Consider the following 21,363-nt stretch of genomic DNA (forward strand, 5'->3'; position numbering starts at 1 on the left):
TTATTTTGGGCCACGGGCCTACCCGAGGACACAAAACTCACATAATTGCAATTAGCCTTGTTGTTTAGCCACTAAGTCAGGTCCAACTCTTTTGCGACCGCATGGACTGTATAGCCCTGCCAGTCTCCTCTGTCCATGGAATTCTCTAGGCAAGAATACTACAGTGGGTTGCCATTTCCTTCTCCAGGGGAACTTCCTGACCCAGGGATCAAACCCTTACCTCTTGCATTGGCAAGTGGTTTCTTTACCACTGAGCCCCCTGGGAAGCCCCACAGTTAGCCTTAAAGTCACTAAAAAATTTTCCTTATTTTTGAGATAGTAAAGAATTAACATGGACAATTTGAGCCCATGTAGATTACTGATTAGATGACTTTTTGGAAGCCACATAGTGAAGAGGAAAAGTTAAAATTTTACATAACCTCCTGCTCCTTCTGCCTCTGTAACTCAGCTTGCTCCTTGCAAAGTCTGGATCACATAGGTCTCAGAAAGTGGGGACTCAGAATGCTAGGAACTGGAGCTTATCTCACTCATCCTTGTCCTGCTCTTTGCAATCGCCCGCCCAGCCCCTGCAAACCTGCAAACCCACTTAATCATGCCTGTCTTTGTATAAAAATTCTAACTCTTTTGTTCGGGGCTCAGAGCTTAGAGTGCTACTCCTCTGGGCCCACTGGTGTAATAAACCTGAGTTCTCCAACTCTCTGAGTGTGGTGCTTGGTTTCTCAATTACTGGTTTCTGTAACAGTAGACGTTTTTAACCTGGGCTTCATGGGTAGATGGTGAGATAACTCTACCATCCTCTAAAATTGTCAGCAAATTTTTCCTTTCTGGAAGGACTCTGGTGACCCTCATATCATCAAGTTCAATGAATATCTTTTACCTCTTCTCACAGTATCTCACATTAGATTCTCTTTTCTTTAAAATTTCTCTCCTATTATCATCTATAATGCTATGTGCTCTTGATATTTTCTCTTATCTTTCCAGCACATCCGCCTGTACCTAACCTTTAAATTCTGGTTCTGTGAATTCCCTTTCCTGGCCATGCCTCCTACCAATGACCCACTCCTGAAAGCCTTCAACTCTGTTCCCTGGAACATACGACTAATAACCAGCAAACTTCCCTACATCCTCAACCTTTGTTTTTTTAAAGTTTCTTTTTATCTTCTGCACTTATTGAACCTGGTGCCCTTTTGAGAACAGCATTTCCTTGAAGCCCTCTGCCTTGGTTTTGCTCTCCTTGTATCCCTGGACTGGGCTGTGATGTGGGGAGGTATTGTTTTTGCTCCTTGTTGCCACTTCCAAGTTGCTTTCCTTTTTGGCTCCATTAAAAACCCCTTCATTAGGTCTCAAATCATCAGATAATTTATGAACCTCTCTTCTTTTTTATATAATCATTACCTTTATCAAGTAACTACCCTTCATTCTTTAAAGATTTTAGTTTCAGTCATTGGTCTCCAAAACTACTTCTGTCATAATTATTGATTATATCAATATATGTATAGATGATTCTTTCATTCCCTGGCCTTTTCTCCTCTACTAACCTAGTTCTCATTCCTACTTAAGGCACACACTCCTATGATCACATCCTAATCTCTGTTATCACAAAACTGCTACCCTTCATGACTTCCTTTTCCCATTTCACACTTCCCACTGCCATAAGACAGCCTCCTATTGTTCCTGTTTTTTCTTTTTCCTCTCAGTAGTCCAACATTAATTATCCTTTATCTGTGGTTTTCAACTGAGGCAATTTGACCTCTACCATCCAACCTCCAGGAGACGTTGGAAATGTCTGGAAACGTTTATGGTTCTCACAGCTAGGAGAGTGTTACCAGCATCTAGCAGGTAGAGGTCTTCTGCTAAACAGCATATAATGCACAAGACGGCCCTCCACAGCAAAGGATTATCCAGTTCAACTGTCAACAGTGCCAGGACTGAGAGACTCTGCTTCACATGACCAGAATCTACAAGCCATTGGTTCTACCATGGTGTGATATAAAGAACTGTGTCCTCCAAAAAAAATTTGTATGTTAAAGTCCTAACCCCTGGTCCTTCAGAAAGTGAATTTATTTGGACATAGGGTCCTTAAAGATACAACTAGTTAAGACAGGGTCATGCTGAAGTAGGGTGCACCTCTATTTTAATATGACTAGTGTCCTTATAAAAAGAATACCAAGAAGAGACAGAGCCACAGGGAGAACCTCCTGTGAAGACAAAGGATTAGAGTGATCCATCTGCAAGTCATGGAGTGCCAAAGATTGCTAGCAAACCACCAGAAGCTAGATGAGAAGCAGCAGCAAAGCTTATTCCTTACAGGGGTCAGAGAAAGTATGGCCTTGCTGACTGAAATTTGGGTTGCTAACCTCCAGAACTTGAGAGAATAAGCAATTCACTTTGCAGCACTTTGTTACAGTAGCTACAGGGAGCCAATATGCATAATTTCATTGAACTTTACTCCATTTATGTCCTCATTTCTTGCCTTGCCCAACTTAAATAATAGTGGTTGCTAAAGCAATAAAATGTACAATATTGCACAACTGTATTTATTCCCATCAGGAAGCAGAGAGATTGAAATTTGGATATGTGTTACATTATTCATTTATTTAAATAATGTGATAAAATGTTGTAAGTAAACATGATAAAGTCTGAGTAAGGGTGATGATACTTAAAAGAGGACCAGGACTTACAAAATACATGAAACTGATGCAATGGATTCTCCATTGACATAGCAGAAGCCATGGAAAGAGTCTTACCCTATATACCTGAATTGAATCTTTTTTTGGTATGTGTTTTATATTGGCTTATACCTTCCAGGTTTTAATTCTTTGACCAATGACCAATAACCCCCTACCCATAGTGGTGGTGGTTTAGTTGCTAAGTCATGTCTGACTCTTGCAACCCCATGGACTGTAGCCTGCCAGGCTCCTCTGTCCATGGGGATTCTTTAGGCAAGAATACTGGAGTGGGCTGCCATTTCCTTCTCCAGGGGATCTTTCCAACCCAGGAATCAAACCTGGGTCTCCAGCATTGCAGGCAGATTCTTTATCAACTGAGCTATGGTAGAAAATGTCTGATCAAGGACTCTGAGTAAATAATTTCAGCTACTATGATGGGCCTTGAATCATGATTCTGTTCTACTTAAATAAATGATTTGCAAATCTAGGACTGTACCGAGAAATAAACACATGGATGCTGAAAAACTAGATATGACATTGTTTCTGCAAAATTTTATTTTAATGCAAATATATCAAGTTTTAAAAATCATTTTACTGTTTTGCATGTACTTATATTAAAGATGTTTATAGGAAACTAACATAGTAGACTATGATTTTGAACTGTGGTGTTGGAGAAGAGAAAAGGGACTCTCTACTCTTGAGAGTCCTTTGGACTTCAAGGAGATCCAACCAGTCAATCATAAAGGAAATCAGTCCTGAAAATTCACTGGAAGGACTGATGCTGAAGCTGAAGCTCCAATACTTTGGCCACCTGGTGCAAAGAACTGACTCATTAGAAAAGACCTTCATGCTGGGAAAGATGGAAGGTGGGAGGAAAAGGAGATGACAGAGGATAAGATGGTTAGATGGCATCACTGGCTTAATGGAGATGAGTTTGAACAAGCTCTGGGAGTTGGTGTTGGACAGGGAAGCCTAGCGTGCTGTAGTCCATGGGGTCTCAAAAAGTTGGACACGACTGAGCAACTGAACTGAACATAGTAGAAAAATGATTTTTACTGAGACACTTAAAGTATTTTACCCATTTATATTTATAGTCAATTTTCAATACTTGAGATAATCTGATCTACTAAATTAGAAGTTTACTAAATTAGGCTTTAAGATTTTGAAGTGCTTGTGAGAATCACATGTAAATATATAGTTGGCCACTGAACAACAAGATTAGGGGAGCTGACCCCCTCCCCCACTCACTTTATCCTCAGTTCTGAATCCATAGTTCAACCAGCCATGTAGTATTACAGTGTGTATTTACTGAGAAAAATCCACACTAAATAGACTCATGAAGGGCAAGCCTGTGTTATTCAAGGATTATTTGCATAAGTTTTTGTTATAATTAGGTTTACTATAGTTGTGTATGTGTTTAGGAAGGGTTTGTTTATGGGATTTGCATGTCTGCATTCTTAGCTGCTCACAAGGAAATTCACTATATGAAATGTGAATATAGATGGAAATATTTATAGGAATGTAAGTAACCAGGTCTCTAAAATGTATTCAAATATATAGAAACATTCAAATCAATGGCTTTATGCATCCATTTGTTGAATTACATGTTTAAATAAAGTAATAAATTTGTATGTTGTGTCTGAAAGATTATGCACTGTTTGTTCATGAAATGTATAAGCTAATCTAACAATAAAGTACATACTGTGCTTAACTCCAATCTAAAATTCTTAATTTACAAGGTTTTTGCAATTGTGTTTAATAGTTTAAGAAGAACAAGGTTTTCAGTTTAAAACTATAGTAGATAGAACATCAGTGATAACACAGGCTACTGTAAGTATTGTTTCCTGTCCACAAAAGCCTCTATGCAATCAAAAAGAGAAGCCAACTGTTGTCAGTCTGAGATGGATCTAAAAAAAAAAAATCTTTTTCATGAAAGTGAGGCTGAGAGAAAGCCAGGACAGAAAGGGGCTGAGCTAGAGAGAGAAACAGTGTGCAGAGGACGGTGGAACTTCACTCTCAATGGAGCAGAGAGAATAAATTAGGGATCCCAAGGAAGGTAGATGCCAAAATCCCTTAATTGGAAAAACTATGCTTCCCTGGTGGCTCAGAGGTTAAAGCTTCTGCCTGCAATGCGGGAGACCTGGGTTTGATCCTTGGGTTGAGCAGATCCCCTGGAGAAGGAAATGGCAACCCACTCCAGTATTCTTGCCTGGAGAATCCCATGGACGGGGAAGCTTGGTGGGCTACAGCCCATGGGATCGCAAAGAATCGGACATGACTGAGCAACTTCACTCACACACTCTCATGCAAGAGGCAGCTAAGAAGAAGAAGAAGAAGAAACCCCTCTTCAATATGCTTCCCACTTTCAAAGCACCTTCACATACTTGCTATGGTAAAAATGAATCTGGCTGGCTTCTTCCAGACTCTTTTCCCTGATGGGGTTTTGGTGGGCAGCGCCTTTTTGGAAAATAAGAATATGATTTGTGCTTCTTTCAGCAGAGCCTGGTGCCAGTTCTGTGACTCAGTAAATAGAGTTCAATTGTCCCTCTTTCCCCTTTCCACTCTTTTGAACCTAGTAAACTTTCCTGGCAGGCAGCACTACCAAGTCAGACCTCTTCCCCTTATAGGCAGAGAATGTCCATCTGCACTGAGGTCAGGGTCAGAGCATGAATGGGAGGAAGCAGATCAGGAGAAACATGTTCAGATGGAATAAATGTAAACCAGGCAGAGGTGTATCCTGCTGCTGGCCCTCCCTGGAAGCCCCACCTCCTCCTCCTGCCACCAGGGTTGAACCACATGGAGCTTGGCTGCTGGCAGGCATCTGTTGGTTTACAGATTAGGGTTTTTGTCTGTATTTGCTGTTTCCCCTACATCAAGTGTGAACTCTCTGTTTTGTCCACTCCAATATTTTCAGTGTCCAGAACAGTATCTTCATATAAGAGTCACTCAGAGAATATGAGTGGGTGCCTGAGTGGAGAACAGGAAATGTGAAACGCTCTTTCAGTGGCCTCTTCAGCATTTTCTGCTTTAGTTCATCCAAGGGACAGAGAAGACTGTTTTTTTTCCACCTTCTGCACAAGGAAGTCCCTATGATCGTCCTTAGGGACTCAAAAGAGGAACAGGCAGCTTTCTGGAAAACTCGTAAAGCAAATCTTTTTAAAGGCACAGATGTGTTCGCAGTCCTTTTTTTTTTTTTCCTTCATACTAGTGTCCCGTGAAAACCTGTTAGTTGCTCAGTATGTCCAATTCTTTGTGACCCCATGGACTATAACCTGCCAGGCTCTTCTGTCTATGGGATTTTCCAGGCAAGAATACTGGAGTGGGTTGCCATTTCCTTCTCCAGGGAATCTTCCTGACCCAGGGATGAAACCGTCTCTAGATTTTATATTTTAGTGTAGTTGTTGTTTTAAACAGACTTTGGTTTTAGGTTCACAGTAAAATTGAGCAGAAGGTATGAGGTTTCCCATTCTTGCCTGCTCCCCAGATACAGCCTCCCTAACGATCAACATTCTGCACTATAGTGGTACATCTGTTGCAGTTGAAGAATCTACACTGAAACATCGTTATCACCCGAAGTCCACATTAGGCTTCACTGGTGCTGTACCTTCCGTGGGTTTCAATAGATGTACAATGTCCTGTATACACTATATATAGTATACATCATATAGAATAGTTTCACATCCCAAAAATCCTATGTACTCTACCATTTCATCCCTGTTTCCCCTCAGCCCCTGGCAATCACTGATTCTTTATTCTCTTCATACATTTGCTTTTTCCAGAATGTCATATAATTTAAACCATACAATGTGTTGCTTTTTTCATATTGACTTCTTTTACTTAGCAACATACATTTAAGTGTCTTCTGTGTCTTTTCGTGTCTTGATAGCTCATTTCTTTTTAGCATTGCATGATATTCCATCATCTAGGTGGACCTCAGTTTGTTTTTCCATTCACCAAAGACGTCACGATTGCTTCCAAGTTTTATCAATTATAAACAGAGCTTCTGTAAACATCCGTGTGCAAGTTTCTCTGTGGACCTAAGTTTTCAGCTCCTTGGGGTAAACATGAATGAGTGCCACTGCTGGATCGTATGGTTAACAAAATGTTTAACTTTGTAAGGAACTTTCAAACTGTCTTTCCAAGTGGCTGTTAGTCAGTTCAGTCGCTCAATCGTGTCTGACTCTGTGACCCCATGGACTGCAGCAAGCCAGGCTTCCCTGTCCATCACCAACTCCCAAAGTTTGCCCAAATTCATGTCCACTGAGTCGGTGATGCCACTCAACCATCTCATCCTCTGTTGTCCCTTCTCCTCCTGCCTTCAATCTTTCCCAGCATCAGGGTCTTTTCTAATAAGTCAGTTCTTTGCACCAGGTGGCCAAAGCATTGGAGCTTCAGCTTCAGCATCAGTCCTTCCAGTGAATTTTCAGGACTGATTTCCCTTAGGAAATCAAAGGGGCTGTAGCATTTTACATTCCCACCGGAAATGAATGACAGCCCTTGTTGCTCCGTCTTTGCCAGCATCTGTGTTGTTTGTATACAGATTCTGGCCATTCTAATAAGTGTATAGTGGTAGCTCATTGTTTATAAAGGTGCTTATTTGCCACCTGTGTGTCCTCTTGGGTGAGTTGTCTTTGAGAGTCCAAATCTTTGGACTTTTTAAAGAACTGGGTTGTTTATAGTCTGACTGTTGAGTTTTGAGAGTTCATCTTATATTTTGGGTAACAGTCCTTTATTAGCAATGCATTTTGTAAATATTTTCTCTCAGTCTGTGGCTTGATTTCTCTTTCTCTTGACTGTGTTCAATGAAGAGCAGAAGATTTTTTATCTTCATGAAGACCAGCTTATCAATTATTTCTTTAGGGCCATGCCTTTTGTGTTGTGTCTGAAAAGTCATCACCAAACTCATGATCACCTGGATTTTTCTTCTATGTTGTCTTCTTGGGTTTTTATAGCTTTCCATTTTATATTTAAGTTCAAGGTTCATTTTTAGCTCATTTCTGTGAAGGGTGAAAGATCTGTGTCTATATTCTTTGCTCTATTGTGTTACCTATGCTCCTCAGTCAAAGATCACCTGAATCTGTTTATGGGGCCAGTTTGGGGGATCTCTATTCTGTTCCACTGATCTATTTGTCTATTCTTTTGCCACTGCCACAGTGTATTGATTGTGGTAGCTTTGTAGTAAGTCTTGAAGTTGGATAGTGTTGGTCTTCTTTGTTCTTCTCTGGCCGTATTGTCTTCACTATTCTGGGTCTTTTGCTAGTGAATATATAAACTTGAGAATCCATTTGTTTCTATCTACAAAATAACTTCATGGAATTTTGACTGGAATTATGCCGAATCTATAGATCAACTTAACATTAATGGCTCTATCCATGCACATGGAGTATCTCTCCATTTATTTAGTTCTTTTATCTCTTTCATCAGAGTTTTGTAGTTTTCCTCACATAGATCTTGTACATATTTTGTTATATTTATATGTAGGTATTTCACTTTGGGAGGAAATAATGGAAATGGCATTTTTTAAAATTTTCAAATTCTGCTTGTTCATTGCTGGCATATAGGAAAGTGATTAACTTTTGCATATGAATCTTGAATCCTGCAACATAGTAATTATCACTTCTTAGTCCCAGGAAAATTTTTACCAGTTCTGTCTGATTGCCTACATATGGTATCTTCTAAAAAAGACAGTTTTATTTTTTCCTTCTCAATATATATTGTTTTGTTTGTTTGTTTTTTGTCTTATTGCATTAGCTAGGGCTTGCAGTAAAATTTTGAAAAGGAGTGGTTAGAGGGGACATTCTTGCTTTGTTCCTGATCTTTTCAGGAAAGTTTTGTTTCTCACTATTATCATGTTAGCTGAATTCTGTTTTTAAGAATATGTGTAGGTGATTATAAATTTAAATAGAAAATAACATTCAAGAATGTTTGCATGCCTAATTTTAAATAAGGGTAAACAATTAAGGTACAATATTTTTCTTCCAGGTTGACTTCTGAGCAATCTTGGAATAAAGGCCAAGAATTTCTGCATCCCTGAAATTCGTATAAATTTGTCATTGATTAGAAACAATGTAGGTTTGGAGTAGTTTTTTATTCCTTGGAAGACAATGCTGAACTTCCTCACCATTGCTTCTAGATGAGGTGCCAGCAGATTAATGGACTATAGCTGACTCAGTCAAACTCTGATCAAACAATAGGAAATTTGGACATGGAACTCAGATCTAGTTCACTAACTGGCTGGTTTAAACGTTGAGAAAGGATGGTTTCCTTACTGTAGACTGTACTTCTCAGTACTGAGTTCAGTGGCAGCAGAAAGTCAGTTTAAAGGGCTCCATAGTAACTTTCATAGAGTCATATTAGTGTTTTGGATCCTAAGGGGCATTCAGAAAAATATTTTATGTATATTAAGACTTTTTTTTTAAACAAAACTTCATGATGGATAGAAAAATAGAGAAATGAGCTGGTTATAAAAATCCTCACAAATGCCAGCAGAATGGACTCCATGATAATCTTAGATCCTCAGCATGGGAAGATTTCTGGGGGTTTGTCTGCTCACTCCTTGTCAGTTTCAGCTTCAATTCCTCCCTGACCCTGCAGACCCTACATTTTGGCAGGGTACAAAATAATGAGCTTTACTTCAATTCATGAAATTTGTAATTTATTTTAAACTAAGATATTAAGAAAGGCTTTATAAGAATAAAGAGTAATATATTTAAAACGCAATCCACCCCACAAAATTTAAGAAATAAATCATTGTCAACTACCAATGTTGTTTAAACTCTTAGGGCAATCTTAACATTTATTTCTTTTGCTCAGTTGTTAAGACTTTTGTTTTTTCTTGATTGTTGTTTCAATCATTAAGCCGTGTCCAATTCTTTGTGAATCCATGGACTGCTGCACACCAAGCTTCTCTGTCCTCCACCATCTCCCAGAGTTTGCTCAAATTCATGTCTATTGAGTCAGTGATGCCATCCAACCATCTCATCCTCTGCCATCCCCTTCTCCTCCTGCCCTCAATTTTTTCCAGCATTAGGGTCTTTTTCAATGAGTTGGCTCTTCGCATCAGGTGGCCAAATTACTGGAGATACAGCTAACTTTTTGGAAATAATAATATTTGATATAGGAAGAAGATGCCCATTTTCTTGATACTATCAAATGTTATATTCACTGCTAAAGCCAAACACCTGTTGCGTGTATGATAATGACTTTGATTCATTTATTTATCAACTCAATAGATGTTTATTGAGCTTCTACTATATGACAAGTTCCTGCATTCTACTTAGCATCTGATGATAGTGTTTTTAAGTGAAATGATTTCTGTAACTTTTTCTTTCTGCCATATTGTTAGTCTTATGGTTCTTTCAACACCATCTTGGAGGGAAGCTTGATGCAACTCCATCCTTCTCTGAGGTAAACAGATCCTTCTCATTTTTGTCTAAACCTGAATATCTGTTATACTTATAACTGTCTGCTCTGGATTTTCAAGTTCTGTGTTCAAATTTTTAAAATAATTTTTATTTATTTATTTTCGGCCATGCTGGGTCTTCGTTGCTGTGTGGGCTTTCTCTAGTTGTGGCAAGCAGGGGGCTACTCTCCAGCTGCAGGGTCCAGACTTCTCACTGGGGTGGCTTCTGTTATTGCAGGGCACAAGCTCAACAGCTGTGGTGTACAGACTTGGTTGCTTCACAGCATGTGGGAGCTTCCTGGATCAGTGATCAAACCCATGTCTCCTGCATTGGTAGGAGGATTCTTTACCACTGTGCCACTAAGGAAGCCCCAGAGAATAAATATTCTTAAGTGTAAATCCTGGTGTCATTGTTTAAATGTCACAAAATGTCTTCTGACTAAGCCATGGGTGATTTTTCTCTAGTTTCTCAATGGAGCATCTGACCTGACTTGAAGCTCCATCCTCTCCGTTTCACTTGGAATTGCCATTCTCAAGTGAAGAGCAAAGGAATTATGACGTAAGTTGTGACCCAGTTCAGATCAGTTCAGTTGCTCAGTCGTGTCTGACTCTGTGACCCCATGAACTGCAGCATGCCAGGCCTCCCTGTCCATCACCAACTCCTGGAGTTTACACAAACTTATGTCCATTGAGACGGTGATGCCATCCAACCATCTCATCCTCTGTTGTCCCCTTCTCCTCCTGCCCTCAATCTTTCCCAGCATCAGAGTCTTTTCCAATGAGTCAGCTCTTCACATCAGGTGGCCAAAGTATTGGAGTTTCAGTTTCAACATCAGTCCTTCCAATGAACACTCAGGACTGATCTCCTTTAGGATGGACTGGTTGGATCTCCTTGCAGTCCAAGGGACTCTCAAGAGTCTTCTCCAACGCCACAGTTCAAAGGCATCAATTCTTCAGTGCTCAGCTTTCTTTATAGTCCAACTCTCACATCCATACATGACTACTGGAAAAACTATAGCCTTGACTAGATGGATTTTTGTTGATAAAGTAAGGTCTCTGCTTTTTATTATGCTCTCTAGATTGGTCATAACTTTCCTTCCAAGGAGTAACCGTCTTTTAATTTCATGGCTGCAGTCACCATCTGCAGTGATTTTGGAGCCCCCAAAATAAAGTCAGCTACTGTTTCCACTGTTTCCCCATCTATTTCCCATGAAGTGATGGGACCGGATGCCATGATCTTCGTTTTCTGAATGTTGAGCTTTAAGCCAACTCTTTCACTCTCCTCTTTCACTTTCATTAAGAGGCTCTTTAGTTCTTCACTTTCTGCCATAAAGTCGTATCATCTGCATGTCTGAAGTTATTGATATTTCTCCCAGCAATCTTGGTTCCAGCTTGTGCTTCTTCCAGCCCAGCGTTTCTCATGATGTACTCTGCATATAAGTTAAATAAGCAGGGTGACAATATACAGCCTTGTCATATTCTTTTTCCTATTTGGAACTAGTCTGTTGTTCCATGTCCAGTTCTAACTGTTGCTTTTTGACCTGCATACAGGTTTCTCAAGAGGCAGGTCAGGTGGTCTGGTATTCCCAGGTCTTTCAGAATTTTCCACAGTTTATTGTGATCCACACAGTCAAAGGCTTGACATAGTCAAGAAAGCAGAGATGGATGTTTTTCTGGAACTCTCTTGCTTTTTGATGATCTAGCAGATGTTCACAATTTGATCTCTGGTTCCTCTGCCTTTTCTAAAACCACCTTGAACATCTGGAATTTCACAGTTCAGGTATTGCTGAAGTCTGGCTTGGAGAATTTTGAGCATTACTTTACTAATGTGTGAGATGAGTGCAATTGTGTGGTAGTTTGAGCTTTCTTTGGCATTGCCTTTCTTTGAGATTGGAATGAAAACTGACCTTTTCCAGTCCTGTGGCCACTGCTGAGTTCTCCAAATTTGCTAACATATTGAGTGCTTCCCTGATAGCTCAGTTGGTAAAGAAGCTGTGACACTGGCCTATATTAAAAGTGTTTTATCTCTACCTTGGGTGCTTCAGTAAAACTCCTCATACTTTGTCTGTATAGGCACTTCTAAGCTAGCCCTTGCCTTTCTCCTCACCATTATCCTGGCCTCTTATCCCATGACATACATTCTCACCTTTTTTAATGCATATTTTGTTTGGTTTACTTGACTCACAACTTCACTTTATCAAAGATTCTGTTTTATTTCCCCTTTACCCAACAATCTTTTCCTTTGTGAAACTTCACGTTCTTATCAAACTCAGTGTCAGGCTTCAGAAACCCAGCCAAGAACACAGCCCTCAGGTCACCACGTACTAAGGAAAGGAATTCAAACATGGATAATGTTGCAAGAAAACTAAAGAAATTGAGAGAAAAGGTTACCCAAGAAGAGCAAGAACTCCCGTAATGGTGGATGAGTGGACAAAGAGCCTTCTCACTTTGGCAATGATGGCAGCCAGTGGGACTGGTTTTTGCAATAGTTTGGCTCAGCCATTCCCCAGTTAGTAACAAGTTCTTACACCCACTGGAGAAGGAAATGGCAACCCACTCCAGTATCCTTGCCTGGAAAATCTCATGGATAGAAGAGCCTAGTGGGCTGCAGTCTATGGTGTTGCAAATAGTCAGGCATGACTGGGCATCTAACACTTACTTACTAAAACTCTTATACCCACACTGCAAACTGTGTTTGAACCTCTCAATGAATGGTCATAAGGAAATAAGGGGAGAGAAGAAGCATATCTCCAAGACAAAAACAAAACAAAACAAAACACCTCAAATATCAGCCATAGTGACTACCTACCACTCTAGACCCTCACTGGAGAATAGAAAGGAAATGGGGGAGGGACCACTCTTGAAATTGTTAGTGAAGGAAACCAAGGTTAAGACCACTGAGATCTTTGTTGTCTTTCCTCTGATGGTCTCTTCCCCGGAAAGAAAGCTACAGATGTTTCCTCAACAAAACACTCTGAACATAGTAGAGTCGTGCAGCTATTGTGGATTTGGAGCCAGAAAACCAAGGTTCACAACTGTCAAAATCACCACTGTTCCATCTCCCACAAGTCAGTTACCCCCCTAAACCTTGGTTCCCATTTAAAAATATATTCTTGGGGGGAAGGAGTGGGTGGGGCAAACTGAGAGTATACACTACCGTATGTAAAACAGATAGCTATTGAGAAGCTGCTGTATAGTACAGGAAGCTCAGCTCAGTGCTTTGTGAGAACCTAGAGAAGCGGGATGTAGGGGGGTGATAGGAGGGAGGCTGAAGAGGGTGGGGATATATGTATACTTATCACTGATTCACGTTGTTGTATGGCAGAAACCAACACAACACTGCAAATCAATTATCCTCCAAATAAAAATTTTAAAAAGAGATTCATCTTGTACTACTGTTGAGAGAAATACAAGAGGTAATGTATAAGAGGTAATGTATAACTACCAAATACTAAAGTACCTTATTGATTGGGATTTGCATTATGACTTTTAACATTTTAGAACTTGTGGTGTTCCTAGTAATTGTGATTTAAATGATAGACTTTCCTGTTCAAAAACATGTTAGTTTTAAAAGGGACCAGCAGGATAGAAATAAGTAGTGTAGGAGTATGATGGGAGTCAAGAGTCAAACCTCAGGGCAAACCCAAGGTCTGGAATACACTAACTACATAATCACAGACTCACTTTTCATGCTCACATGTCTTCATCTATGAATAATTCTGGGCATTGCTTTGAAGATTAAATGAAAAAGCACAACAAAACATAATGTTAGTTTTCTTTCTTTTTTGCATAGATGAGCAACAGAACACAGGGAAGTGTTCTGACTGGCTAGACATGAAGAAAGAGGGAGCTGAGGAGACAGAGACTGCAGTGTCATGTATATTAATTTTTTTATTAAAAAAAAGAGTAAAATTGGGCAAAGACTGGAAATAAATTCCTAAGCCAGTCTCTCCTAAAGGGTCAATCAATTCAATCTAGCATAATGTTGAGAGAATACAAACAGGGAGAAAAACAAACAAAAATGTGAGTTTTAATGATAAAAATAGAAGAATATCTCATTTTATGTGTACTTTCCCCCTTTTATCAAGATTATGAAATTTAAAAGATTATAATAATTGGTTTTACTTAATTATATATGCACAGTGGAACAATTCTAATCAATAATTTTCATTTATTAGTAAAGAAGATGTATTTTGCTCATCTAAAAGAGAATAGCCACCTTAAATGTTGCTTTTTTGACTATTCACTCATACCTACCTGGTATGTTAATAGAAAATCATTGCAAAAGTGTGCAGCAGGGACTGAATATTGATAACCTCTTCTCTTTAACAGTACCTCAAGCTGGACTTACAAGTGACCTCCATTAGAGTCATCTGATGGTAAAGTTAGATGTGTAAATATACTCAGGAGATCAGTTGTTGGAAATTCTGAACAGGATTAGGCAAAAGTAATTCTGGGTCTTTGGGAGGCTATTGTAAACAAATTCAAACATGTTTCACGTGGAATTGTGCAGAATTCCATCAACTGCAGCTTACTTCCTCATTTCATGATAACAACCCTGACTAAGCATTATTCCTGAAACAATGCAAGACCCAAAACACAGTAATTCTTTCTTACATGATTAATGATATCCTTATATCAAAGTACTTTCATAAATTTTACTACATTTATTATCATTTTGCATTTTAGGAAACTGAAGTTCAGAAATGTGACAATATGGACTCAGTCTTGTAACTAGTTAGGGACAAAGCCAGAACTCAAATTGTCTTCTTCCAACACACAGTACAGCATCCTTTCCAGTGTACTTTGCCCAAAAGAGTGTCAAATATATGAAAAAAATTAAAGTACATTTTTCCCCACTTTAGTATGGGAGGAGACATACTAATTCACTGGCTGAATGATATAACAGAAATTGACTTTAATCCAAGGCAAACAGACTGAGCTAGGGGCCCAAATGGAGATGTCCCTCATCCAAGACTTCTTTCTATTGCTTTATCCTTGCTCATTTCAGTTGTCATCCATCCCAAAGATTAAGACATGGAAAGAAATTACTACAATAGAAGGTTCATAAAGGAAAATATTTGTAAAACACATGCCAAATACTTGGGTCTCCTGCATTGCAGGCAGATTCTTTACTGTCTGAGCCACCAGGGAAGTCCAATCAAAAAACATTAGACCATAAATCTGTCACTTACTTCATTTAATGTTTTAAACTTGTATCAAATTTATTTGACACTTGAAAAAAAAAAATTGAGAGCCTGTCCTTTATCTCATTTGTATATAGTTTATTAGAAATTATGCCCTTAAAGAAAGTCATGAGCTATGTTTTTCATTCCATAAACCACCAACACTTAGAACAGACCCTGGCACACATTTGATGCTTAAAAGGTATTTGTTGAATGAGTAAAAGTACAAACCAAGCAGTGGTGATGGGAGGCTGAGAAGGAGTAATGAAAGAAAAAAGGAAAGAATTGTATATCACAGACATGAGCTTCCTTCATTTATCTGCCTGGACAGTGGCATCCAAGTTCTGTGAAATGAAACTATTGCCTGTTGTACCAATGAACAAGAAACGTCACAGGCATCAGTGATCCCTGGCCTCCAAAGGTGAAGGAGGGCTCCCAAAAATGTGATCCAGGGGATGCTGCCACCCCCACAGCGACTGCTGTAGAGCTGGGAGAATGCAAGAAGCAGCCATCTGCTACTCCTTAAGGTGAAGTAGAAACAGGATTGGCCCCAAATATGTGAGGTGCATATGAAAGGCATGAATTCAGTGAGCCCAGCGGCTTGCATCTTCCCACACCTAGTAAATCCCTTAACTTCATAGTTGATCTTCGATGTTCAGACTGCCTGCTCCCTTTGTTGCAAACTTGTACCTAGCCTGACTTCCCCTCCTGACTCCTTGGAACAGTTTTCTCAGAACTACTGAAATGTTGTCTCCTGGGCTCGGAGTCCTAAATATTCCCACCAAATAATATAACTCTCTACTTTCAGGCTGTGACTATATTTTTTAGTTGACAGTTGGATGTTACTCAACTTTGGCAACAGCAGAAAGTTGATTAGGATATTTGCTGTTATTTCAAAATTAGGATGCTTCATTTCCAAGGAAATTAGAGAACAAAGTTTATTGAATTTAATTTCCTTATGTGTTCGAGTGTGTGTTAGTAATGGAACCCATAAAGACATCGTATATCAAAAGCAAAAACAGTAAGGAAATGATGTACTTTTCAGACAACATTGTTCTTGAATCATTCTAGTGCTTCTCAAACTCTTATGTGCATATGAACCACCTGGAGAACTTAGGAAAATATAGTATTTATATATTTGACTGAATGAGTCTATAGTGGGTCCTGAGATGCTGCACAGCTAACAGTCCCCACATGCTGCCAACACTCCTGACCCACAGGTTACACTATGAGTTAGCGTATGTTTTGCTTAGTTTGAGGGAGGCGAATTCCCATATTTTCCTTCATCTTTGCTAAACCTTACCATTTCACTATTTATGAAAGTGAAGTTGCTCAGTCGTGTCCGACTTTTTTCGACCCCGTGGACTGTAGCCCACCAAGCTCCTCTGTCCATGGGTTTCTCCAGGCAAGAGTACTGGAGTGGGTTGCCATTTCCTTCTCCAGGTGATCTTCCCGACCCAGGGATTGAATCCAGGTCTCCTACATTGCAGGCAGACGCTTTAACCTCTGAGCCACCAGGGAAGCCCGTCAAATTTAAAGATCTGCCATGTCCCTTAGGTGAAATTGTGGATTGATCATTCATCCTTCCTGTAACACCAGTTATACTTAGGTCACCCTGCCAGACTATTGATGTGAGATATTCTGATTAGTCATTCTTGTTATCATGACACTTTTCATCATTCAGAATTTCAAATTAACCATGTTAAGAAATCACTGACATCTCACCTGAATATGACTGATAATAAGATTGGGCAAATGGTCTCAGTAGGTTGTGAAGTGTTTAGAAAACAATCTAATGGTAAAACTGAATATCATTCTATCATGTATACTATCATGTAAGAATTGAATCGCCAGTCTATGTCTGACGCAGGATACAGCATGCTTGGGGCTCGTGCAGTTATAAATGTATAACTGAATCACTTTGCTATACACCTGAAGTTAACACACATTATTAATCAACTTTAGTCCAACAAAAATTTTTAAAAAGCAATCAAAACTAAAGCCATCTTTGTAGAGTTAGCCAGCCCCACACCTCCTCTCACTTCGGTCTCCTGGAGCCCTTCTTAGCCATTCTCTGTTCTTATGGCAGCCTCACCTTTCTCCAGTTCCTTTCCCATTCTCACTCCAAAGACTGCCTAGACCATGAGGTCACCACCAGGAGATTGTCACTGTTACTGGTATATAGAATATGGGGAACTTGATCTCTTTCCTGAATGTGGAGATACGTTTCCATATCTGACACTGTGGATTTGAGTGCATTTTTGTTTGGTATCACAATCCTATGGGCTGGTAAGTCACTGCTGTTGCAGAACTTTAAGAATATTGAAGGTTAAATAGGTTATTACCGATGTGTTAGGACATTACTCTCTCAACATTGTTCTAAGACCTAAACCAAAGACCACATATGGACACTGGAACACAGTCCATTCTGATAGCAGGGGCTATCTCCTGATGGACTTCCCTGCTGGCTCGGTGGTAAAGAATCCACCTAAGAATGCAGCGGGTGCAAGTTTGATCCCTGGGGCAGGACAATCCCCTGAAGAAGGAGATGGCAACCCATATTACCCACCTAGGAAATCCCACAGACAGAGGAGTCTGGTGAACTACAGTCCATGGGGTCACAAAGAGTTGGACACGACTTAGTGATTAAACAACAGCAACATCTCCTGATACCAAGTAGCTTGTCTATAAAACACATGTGATTCATGTAGAATCCCATCCTTTCTCTTTCTCTGTCTTACTCTATTTCTCACTGTTTCTCATTGAACTGCACTTTCCCTTTGTTTGAACAGTATTTTGTAAAATCTTCCTTTGGACTCCACATTAAAAGTTTATTTTTGTATCTAAGAAGTATTATGCAATCTTTGTAACTTCTTTATGGTTGGGTATTTCCTTCATTTAATTCACTGAGTTACTTTTCTGGAGAAAATATTACAAGAGACTCATGGAAAATCCAGTGAATAATGATGCTATTGATAGCAATAAAAGGCAATTTCTTCCTGTTAAAGTTCATCTTTCATACTGACCCAGAATTCTTATTAAAGGAAATTTCTTAAAACACTTTTTTTTAATTTACTGAAAGAAGTCTGTTAACACTGCATTCACACTTCCATTGAAACAGGAAAAATAACTTTTAGAAAATGTGATTCAAGGCACAAAATGAATTCCAGAAATCTCAAATGGTTAAGACTAACAGAGTGCTGAAGAAGAGAAGAGGATGGATTCTCCTCAGACAAATCCTCCACATCAGTCCCCTGGCTCTCACCCCTAACACCCTGACCACAAGCCTGGCCAGATCCTGCAGTCCCCATCCTTCATCTCACCCCATTCTTCATCTTCCTTTTGCTCTCCCTATCCCATCTCCACTTGGGGGGAAAAAAGACTTAGAAATGTCTGAGGAAGATGCCATCTGAAGTGGGAGGATCTCTCCCCTAAGGAAGGGAAGGTTTTAGAAACTGGCCAGGACAAGGCTGAAAGAAAATCCCTGCAGACCAGGGTCAGGGCAGAGGAAAACTCTGGAAGTTAAGCACAGAATGCTAATACTAGTGCTCAGAGGGACCAGCTCCATCAGAGAAAGGTGCTCTGGGGCTAAAGGAATTGATGTTGAAAAGAAGAGCAGAGCTAGCAAGAAGGATAATTTACCTTCGTTTATAAGTTCACTTTTTACTTTTATTTGATCTTTTGTAATAAAAATACATTGATGTTTTGTAATAAATACATTTTTTGCATTTGAAATGTATTGCATATTTAGTTTCGTGTGTTTTTTAAATTCTATGAGTTCTGATCACGGTTTTAAATAAAGCTCCTGAATTTGGAAATAGTGAAACCAATCCCTGAATACTGTCCTTGTCATTTTTCTATAGTATTGTGTTCACTTACTCAACATGTCTAAAACTGAAGTGATACTTGACCTCCAGCTACTTCCCCTGCCTTGGAATCCGCAGTGAAAGGAACCTCCATTTCTTCCTAGGCATTCAAATCCAGGGTATTATGATATGATGCCTCCTTCTCACTCAGTCTCCAAATCCAACTTGGTACCAAGCACCCAAAATTCTACTTGTTAGATATTTCTGGAATCCACTTCCACCTCTCCATTTTCTGCTGGCAAAGTTCTCCCTCACCTAGATGACCTCCAGAGATTTAAGATTTGTCTCCCTTCATCCCTTCCCCCACCACCCCAATTAATTAACCATACATGAGCTACTGATTTTCCGGTTAGAATAGAATCCTCACATAAGGTGTACATTTTTGTTAGTCAGTCTGCTGGCCAGTCAGACTTAATTCCCTATCCTTGCCTGAAAGATAACCCCAATTTTTATGTATTTTTGAGGAAGGTGATCTCACCTATAATCTAAATTGTCCTTATGATGTGCAGGCCTTCATTGGTTTCAGCCGGTAAGCACAGTATTTGTCTGATTCAGGAAACACATACCTATTTGAGAAAAAGAGACTGGAGGAAGTGTTTACTAGAGCCTTAGGGAAAAGCAGCATTCGACTGTTTCAGCAGAGAACTGGGTGAGATTTATTTTTTGTTATTTAATCTTTTAATATTTCCTAGAGGTCAGAACCTCTAGGAAAACTGACAGCTTTGAGATCAATGGACCATGGACCACGATCAATGTACTGTCTTTCAGCTCCAAATTCGCCTCTTTGCCTGATCTGTGAAAATGGATCTGGGCCCTTTAAATATTTCCCTTTTGGCAGCTGACACGATGGTAAGCATAATCAGTTGAGAGCACTGGACAGGTATTGTGAGAACAAGAGTTTCCTTTCCTGTTCCCAGTGTCTCATTTGTTAAGTTTCTGGAGAGCATGTTTTTTTCTTCAGTGCTTAGCGCACATAGTTTTCATCTGTGAGAGGTGCCTGCCTGGCATAGATTTCTCCAGCATTTGGCCACATGTTTTCTTCAATTCTTGGCTGAGTAGTGGCTCAGATAGTGTGAGCCTGTCCCCAGTTCCGATCACTGTTTTCTTCAACCCTATGTGTGCACACGCTGCTCTGAGCTGCCTAGCCTGAGCTGTGCATGGGGGTGTACTAGGTTTGTATAGAGGGATCCTCTCCATTCCAGGGGCACCTGCACTGTGCACCCTGCTCTTTCCTCACGGCCGCCTACCAGTCTGCTCACCCCCTGCACAGAGACTGTGGACCAACTCTGGCCCAGGCAATCTGGCAATCTTCTCCACCCTCCAGGGAGCTACAACTGCATCTCCTTCAACCACCTCTTTCCATGAAAGCTGAACCTTTCTTGCAAGTTTGTCCTTCCTTAGGTATGGCACCCAACCCTCGGGTACCTTTTAGAGTTCTCTTTCCATGTACATAGTCTCCTAAATCAGCTTGATAATTTTTTATATTACACTTTCCCTGTCTAAATGACTGTCTCCTGATGGGACGCAGACAATGCCCTCCCTTTTCCTATAGCAGCTCATATTCCTAATCTCATTTTCTCCATACGAAGTGAGCTCGTCATAATAATTAGCTCTCACTGCATACCACAGATACTTATTTTTTTGGTTTGTAACGGTTACAAAGATGACTAATGATTGTGTGGTTATTTTCTTAATATCTTCATTACTAACCTGGAAGGTCAATGAAGACAGGAAAAATGTCTTTCTCAGATTCCTGACATGTAAAACAATGACTGGTACAACATAGCAGGCTTTGTGGGAGGGGGGTTCATGTTTGGGAACGCATGTAAGAATTAAAGATATTAAAATTTAAAAAATAAAAAAAAAACAAAAAAACAAAAACAAACCAAAAACAAACAAACAAAAAAAATAAAAAAATTAAAAAAAATAAAAAATGTATATTATGTATGTATGTAAATTTTATTAATGAAAGAATTTAAAAACTCAAAGTAACTATGAATGACATAAACAAGAAGTATGAATTTGAACAGGTGTCACTCTCTTACTAGGGTTTCCCAGGTGCTCAGCGGCAAAGAATCCACCTGCCAATGCAGGAGATGAAGGAGTTGCAGGTTTGACCCCTGAGCAGCAACCCCTGCTCTGGGTTGGGAAGATCCCCTGGAGTAGGAAACGGCAACCCACTCCAGTATCCTTGCCTGGAAAAACCCCATGGACAGGGGAGCCTGACAGGCTACAGTCCA

General features: G+C 39.8%; 1 protein-coding gene across 10 annotated transcripts in view; it reads left to right on the forward strand.

Annotated features, from left to right (window-relative positions):
• The window catches only part of CD200 (CD200 molecule), a 100,709-nt gene that overhangs the window by 51,035 nt on the left and 28,311 nt on the right, over nucleotides 1–21,363 (forward strand). For 3 of the 10 annotated variants that reach the window (XM_069553307.1, XM_069553261.1, XM_069553304.1), the window contains one exon: nucleotides 18,379–19,087. The exons of 1 other annotated variant lie outside the window; for it this stretch is intronic. In XM_069553307.1, coding sequence (XP_069409408.1) covers nucleotides 18,379–18,461 — 83 coding nt within the window. In that variant the 3' untranslated portion in view covers nucleotides 18,462–19,087. Of the gene's footprint in view, nucleotides 1–13,396; nucleotides 14,888–18,378; nucleotides 19,088–21,363 lie in introns of those variants that run through there. 6 more of the 10 variants (XM_069553287.1, XM_069553315.1, XM_069553282.1 and 3 more) reach the window with 4 other exon arrangements.

Source organism: Ovis canadensis, chromosome 1, assembly GCF_042477335.2.
Source record: "Ovis canadensis isolate MfBH-ARS-UI-01 breed Bighorn chromosome 1, ARS-UI_OviCan_v2, whole genome shotgun sequence".
Taxonomy (NCBI): domain Eukaryota; kingdom Metazoa; phylum Chordata; class Mammalia; order Artiodactyla; family Bovidae; genus Ovis; species Ovis canadensis.